Raw genomic sequence first — 7,435 nt, forward strand, 5'->3', positions numbered from 1 at the left:
ACATTACTAATGGAGAATTGAGTCATACAGCTGACACCACGTAGCAGATTATTAATGAGCCTTTCCTCATGGGTTGTTTGTCATGTAAGGAATCAGAACTGAAGAGTACCATCTGCATAAGCAAAAGCGAAATGTTAATAATCTTTCTACTTAAAGAATATATCCCAATCCACTGACTTGCATTGAAATAAATGAGCCTTAAAATAATTTTGGCAGAAAGCTAACTAAATATCAGATTTTTTTTAGAAATTTGAAATTCCTTAAACAAGTTTAATTGACCTTAAATACTCAGCTATGTTTTGGAAAATGGCAAAAACTTTCAAGAAAATAAGTCAAAAGGACATTGTTCATTTCTCACGTATGATGGAGAATTGAAGAATTAAAAGTTCAGAAAGAAGGTAATAAATGTGAGTAAAACACATGAAACACTTTACCAAATGTTCACTTTTATAAGTTTTTTTTCCATTGAATTTTAACATTGGCTGGTTGAGATAATTATCATATTTTTGTGAAAGAGAAAATCAGCAAATTAGCCATTGAGAGTGTGGAAGAAAAGGTGAGAAAAATCTAACAATGAGAGAAAATTAATTGTTCATGTCATATTATGAAAAATAATGATCATATTAAATTATTAATTATTCTATTAACCTTCCAGGTTAATAATATAGTAAGGTATGGAATCATAGGAAAATTTTATAAGGATTATACTTTTTTAAAACTTGTTTGGAGAAACTTACACCTGATTTTAGCAAAACAAAATATCTACACCTTAAACCAAGATACTCTGGATCTTTAAATTACTAACATCATTCCACCAAATACATTTTCCCTAAACATAACTGCTATGTAGGAAAAGGTATGAGAAATTCTGCAGCAATGTCTGTATCTGCAACAACAGAAGTAAACATTTCAAACAAATATTATTGAATACATGTGAATATTTCAAAGTAAATCTATTTATACATATACTATTATTAACACATTAGTGACTAATTTTCCAGTGGTCATACATACATTCTGTCGGTGAACAAAGTGAATTGAAACAGACTCTATGGCCCAAAAGAACAGTCACTGCCTACTGCAATCATTCAGCCTTTAACACAAAGCTGGACAAGTGCTAGGTCCTAAATAGTTACTGGCTAGCTATATGGTGTGTTCATACCATTCTAACTCAGCGTCTTCTCTCCTTATTTGTGAATTCCATGTATCTGTTCTTGTGTTTACATCTAAATGGAAAATTACTGGAAGCATTTTCAGGATTATCTTGATCTCTCTATAGCTCAGTGCAGCCACAGAGACTCCGTGTCCACGCTTGCGTATGCGTTTTGAACCATGAGGCACGTGATTGCTGCTAGGTTGGCATGTCCTAATGCAAAAAAGACAACTAACCCACGTCCACTCTTACAGTCACACTGACTTATTTTACCAGCTGCAAAGACTAAAATTTCCTTTTAAAGTGATGACTGGGAAACGAAAAGTAGTTTGACAGAATGAAACTGCAGCACTTCAGTTACTGAGACTTTCAGTGGTACTTGATGAAATCAACAAACTGCATCAGCATTACTTCACTTTTCACAAGCTAATTAAAAAAACATTGGACAGACAGTATTTGAATGATAGCTTCTACTACCTGAAAGCAAAATTACATTATGAGTCATCATATGAACTGAACTGTGCCAGCCGTTTCAGTAAAGAAGGGTGACAGAGAACTGAGATGCTTCATGGATATCGGGGCACAGGCATGGCACTCTCCAAAGAAGACTTGCATCTCGTCAACTAGATCTGTTCTCAGTGACAATTGATTGTGTGTAAGACAAAAAGTGTAATCTGAAGCACAGTTGGAATTTCTTAATTTTAATCTTATTATGTTCATAGTTTTATTTGCATATATTTATAAATGATTAGGTTTACAGTTATAAAAGCATACTTCTAAGCTACAGATTTTTATATGAGTTTTATGTTTGTGCATATTAAAGTAAAATTATAAGAACAATTTGTCACCATCAGGTGTCTTAAGATTTTTTTCCTTCTAAAGGAAACACAGTTTAAATACATATTCAACATCCATTCCCACTTATTGTTTTATTTTGGAGAAATGATGAAACTAAAGCTTTTAATAGGCCACTCAATATTTTAATTCATATCTTTGAGCCCCTACTATGTGAAATTCAGCATCACAAGTTAAACAGTGTTTGTTCTAAAGGAGCTCATGGTCCAGTCAAACTTTCTAAACTACATAGAGAGGAATCCAGTTGAGAGTGTCACTTTCTGCTATTTATAAGATGTGTGTTTGAAGGAGAAATAGTAAAATGGCCGCACTTAGGCTAACTAACTCTTGGCTTTATGCTTGTTGCTTGCTTTTGGAACAGTCAGCAAACCTAACCAACTGGTCACTGCTCCCAGCCCTGGGCCCATTGTTAAAGCTGAAGTTATTGATTTTGTTATTTTTCACTTTATTGTAGCAATTAAAAAGTATAATCATGTTTGGCTTCTGAGCAGTTCTACAGGAAGAAGGTCACAGAACTGTAGTCCTGCAAAATAGGCTGATTTGTCAAAAAGAGAAACATGCCACAGGTGTTTAAGAGATGAAAAGACTGGAAAAGTTACAACTACCAGTCTCTATAGTACTGTTGCCCGAGGATATCCTGACAGCAAAAAATCTTGTGACAAGATAAATGATTCTGTTGATTGTTGTTTTTGCTTAAGCTATGACTACATAATCACCCTATCCCATTCCCAAGGTGGGTTCACAGTTTTAAAGGCACTAGCCTGCTGTGAGTTCCCTTTGCCAGGCAAAGCAATAAAGCTGACTCTTTTCTTCTAAACTCTAAGACCTTATATCTGGGTTATTCGGCTTGTCAGGGATGGGGGCTGATCTTTCAACAACATGCTTGAGCATGTTACATACTCTCTAATTCACAATTTCTTTATTTGGAAAATGCAGGTAATGATAATAAAAATTAACTCAGAGTAAATGTAATAATGAGGTAATACAGAGTGAACAGCCCAGACATATATAATATTGATATATCACTTTTCACTATCCCTCATTAAATGATTTGTTTATATATACATATGTATACATGCACGTACACACACACAACACAGAGAGTGAGATAAGTCACCAATTGCTTTTATTTATGGTCCACTTCCTTCAGAGTATATCATTGATCCTACTTCATGTATTAATTTTTAAAGAAGGAACTATATGAAATACTGACTAGAACTTAGCCACAAAAAATGCAAATATGAGGAGTTTATAGAACAAGTTTTTATCTTAGTACCTATGAAAATACCTGGCATATAATAGGTGCTCAATAGAAATATACTGAATGAATGAATGAGAGCTAATCATTGACACTGAGTCAAAATTTATTGTCTAACACTAGTTGTGTAACCATTAGTTCTGAAACATTTTTAAAATAATGAAGGGAACTGAAAATCAAAACAGAGTTTTCACAGATTATAGCATGAGAATTTTTATTTGTTGACTCTACTTTTATTATGAATAATATTATGATAGTTAATTTTATATATCAACTTGAATGGGCCATGGGATACCCAGATATTTAGTCAAATACTATTGTTTGTGCCTTCGAGGGTGTTTTCCCATGAGATTAACATTTGAAATGGTAGACTAAGTAAAGCATATTGCTCTCCCTAATGTAGATAAACCTCATGCAATCATTTGAAGGCCTGAATGGAATAAAAATGCTGACCTTCCCCTAAGTAAGAGGGAACTCCTCCTGCCTGACTGCCTTAAAGCTAGGACATTTTTTTTATTCCCTGCCTTCAACTTGAACTTCCTGAGTTTTGAGCCTCCTGGCCTTTGGACTTGCCCTACACCATCAACTCTCCCAGGTCTCAAGTTTGCCAACTGCAGATCTGGGGACTTGTCAGCCTCCATTAATCACGTGAACCAATTCCTCATTTTATATAATATATAAATATATCTTCTATTGGCTCTTTTCTCTGAAGAACCCTAATACTAACACGACATCAACACTGACCACAAACATCCTAAGAAACCTTTACCTTATAGTCCTACATTCACATTTTTAAAAATATGATCTTAGCAAAGACCAAGCTATCAACTATAGAATCTGATTATCAAAAAATGTTTAATTAATAAAAAAACATGATCTGCTGTGAAGTTTCCTCCTTGTGTGTCTGAATTTAGTTTTTTACTCCTCATTAAAGAAAAACTGAATGGAATGCTTTTGTTTATACATATGTATATTTCCTCCATGGAAATTTGAGATTCCAGTCCATGCTTGCTTATTGATTTCCCTTAGAAAGGTTAGTTTTTAAACCTTAGGTTTCTCTTAGTTATAATTTGTATTTTACCATTACCTTCTTCTCTAAAAGGGATAAATAAATAAATAAGGGATAAAACATCTGAGAAACACCATTGTCACTCCTAAGTACACATATTCAATTGTATTATTTTAACATTTGAAAAGGAAAGTTGTAGGGATAAATTATTAAATAATCTTGGGACATGATAAAATGTTCCACAAAATCAAGATTTTTTCTATTTAAATAGATTCTTACAGTGAAGTCTACAATGGAATCTTCCAAGAAAATTTTGAAAGTCTACAATTATATTAAGACTAAATACTGGGGTTAAGCAAACATAGAATACAATTTTATCTCACTGAGAAATTGATTATGTAGTTCTTTTCATCTCTAATGTACGATTCTATCATTAAAATTAACTTATCAAATAGAAATTATTATTCTATTTCTTCACAGACTTAACAATTAAATGCCTCTAAAATTGCTTAGATAAGTTTACATTGTGACATTTGATATTTGATCCTTTGCTTCCTTCATAAACACTTATTATAGAATAACATGAGCTTCCAAAAAGAAATAAACAGACCTCAAAAAAGGTACATTAATCAAAGCCATGGTAATAAAACTTTAAGTGAAAATAGCCATTTTATCCAAAAATTTTAAAACCACCTGAGAGCACTTAGAACATTCCATCACTCTATCTTGAACAGAGATCATGTTTGATTCTTCTGTATATCTCCAGAATCAGTGACACACATTTAGAGTACGTAAATGGTTGTTGTATTAATGCACAAATTAATTAATTATAAATACCTAAGTTGGTCTTATATATTCTATGATATCTTTAAGTAAGATAAAAAAAACCTGACTTTTTAATTTCTATATATATGTGTGTAATATCTTATTTATTTTTACTTGAGATAATAAAGGGAGAAAAACAGCAGTTTTTTGTTTTATTTTAGTCTGTTTCTCCACTAGAATACAAACCCCATGGAAACAAACTTCATCTCTTTCTCTGTTACTAATATATGTCCAAATCCTAGACCAGGCCATAGTAGGTAATCAATAAATATTTGTTGAATTAATTAAGTAATTAAAAACTATTTCCTACCCCTGTGGCTCATTCCACAGAACATAATTCAGGGCTTAAATTCAGGGTTTGCTGAGTGGCAGTCAGAGTACAAAAGAGGTTGGAGGGATGATACATGCAGACGGGGAAGTGCTTTCTCTCAGACTGCACCTAAGCCTTTTGTTTTCTGACGGAGAAAAGAGAAGTGTGCACTCACCCGGGAGGAAGGGCACTGGTAAGCCAGATGGAGCACTGTGTTTCTAGGGCTGTGCTGAGACATTAAGAGATGAGAGAGAACAGAGGGAGTGAAGAACGACTTCAAAAAGGGTAAACCTGGAGAGGTGGAAAGATTCGCTGAGACTTTGGAGGTGGTGCTAGGCTATCAAAGAAATATGAACTTGACCAGGAACAGAAAGAGAAAGGTGGAGATCACTGGAGTTACTGAGGTCCAGTGAAGAGGCTATCACCAGTGCCATCGGCTGAAGTCACTGAAGCTAGCTGCCCTCCAAATAGGGCTCTCGGATAGCAAACATAACCGAGGATACCACAAAAACACTACGTTTGACGAAACAATCACATTAGGACCCTATTTAAATAAGTTGCTCAGAGAAATAAAGAAATCCAGCAAGTGATTAACTCAAAACAGTTGCACTTATATTCATGAATAACATTTTAAAATATTATATAGGTCAGACGCTCGGCGCAGTCTCCCTGTCTCACCCAGGCTTGGCTGGAACCTGGAACATGGTACTTGCGCCCTTTCCCACCCTACTCCTCTGACCCCGCCCCCGCCCCCCCCCCCGCGCCGCGCCGCCCCGCGCCGCGCCGCACCCCCCAGCCCCGCACCCCTCCTGCCCGGCCAAAGGATCTTCACCCAGTTCTAAACCCTGAGGTAACGGACCCGCCCTCTGGTCCCATCTGAGAGCCCACCATGGGTGCGCCTCGAGGCCCCCGTCCTCACCGCCACTGCCCCCGTAGGTCACCGCCTCCAGTCCAGATGCAGAGCGCGCCGCCCACCTCCGGCCACCCTCATCGCCTACCCTGGGAACGCTTTGAGGCCGTCGTTGCTGCCGCCATCTTGGCTCCCGCCGCTGCCGGCCCGGCAGCCCCCGCTTCAGCACCGCCTTCGCCTTGGGCTTCAAGCCTGCCACGCCCACGCCGCCAGCCGTGATGCCCGCCGGGCCCTCGCAGGGGCGCCAGAACTACCACCCCGACTGCCAGGGCGCCAGCAACAGCCCCGTCACCCTGGAGCTCCACGCTTCCTACGTGTGCCTGGCCATGGCCTTCTACTTCGACCGCGACGACGTGGCCTTGAAGCACTTGGCCCGCTTCTTCCTGCGGCGCTCGCGGCACCTGGGGGAACGGGCCGAGAGCCTGATGCCCCTGCAGAACCAGCACAGGGGCCGCCTCTGCTTCCACGACATCAGGAAGCCAGACCGCGACGCCTGGGAGAGCGGCCTCCGGTCCATGCAGTGCACCTTGCGCCTAGAGAAGCGCGTCAGCCAGAGCCTGCTCGACCTGCACCAGCTGGCCAGCGACAAGAGCGACGCCCACCTGTGCCACTTCCTGCAGAGCCACTGCCTGAACCAGCAGGTCGAGTTCATCAAAGAGCTGGGGGACCACATCACCACCCTGTGCAAGATGGGGACCCTGAAAGTCGGCATGGCAGAGTACCTCTTCAACAAGCTCACTCTGGGTTAAAGTGACAAGAAAAACTGAGCCTGGACTGCACTTCCCCATAGCCACATGGTGACTTCCCCTAGTCACCATGCCTGACGTGCATACTGCCGTATTGCCCCTGCAAAAGAAAAAGTTTAAGTTTTTTTCTTCCAGTTTTAAAACTTCTTCCAATAAAGTTATTGGTTCATTAATAAATAAAGGTCTTTGGTTGATCTGGTTGGTCTGTGTGTGCAAATCTTTCACTTTATAAGTTTAAAACAGGTATCCAGGAGTCTCTCCACCCACCCATGCCCCGTCCACATGCAGCTCGGCATCTCTACGGATGGAGGGAGAAGGTACTGCATAGGACACTGGAAAACACAAAATCAATCTTCCCCTCATAAATAA

General features: G+C 38.9%; 1 protein-coding gene across 1 annotated transcript; it reads left to right on the forward strand.

The window, feature by feature from the left end:
* The first annotated feature begins 6,422 nt into the window (after positions 1-6,422).
* On the forward strand, positions 6,423-7,232 carry LOC105081001 (ferritin heavy chain-like). Its single transcript, XM_074359543.1, has one exon. The coding sequence runs from the start codon at positions 6,539-6,541 to the stop codon at positions 7,067-7,069; it is 531 nt and encodes a 176-aa protein (XP_074215644.1). The 5' UTR covers positions 6,423-6,538; the 3' UTR covers positions 7,070-7,232.
* The last annotated feature ends 203 nt before the right edge of the window (positions 7,233-7,435 follow it).

The sequence above is a fragment of the Camelus bactrianus genome, chromosome X (assembly GCF_048773025.1).
Source record: "Camelus bactrianus isolate YW-2024 breed Bactrian camel chromosome X, ASM4877302v1, whole genome shotgun sequence".
NCBI classification, from domain to species: Eukaryota; Metazoa; Chordata; class Mammalia; order Artiodactyla; family Camelidae; genus Camelus; species Camelus bactrianus.

What these genes read in the sequence shown, in the direction of transcription:
- LOC105081001 (XM_074359543.1), top strand. Translation starts at nt 6,539, where the DNA reads ATGCCCGCCGGGCCCTCGCAGGGGCGCCAGAACTACCACCCCGACTGC.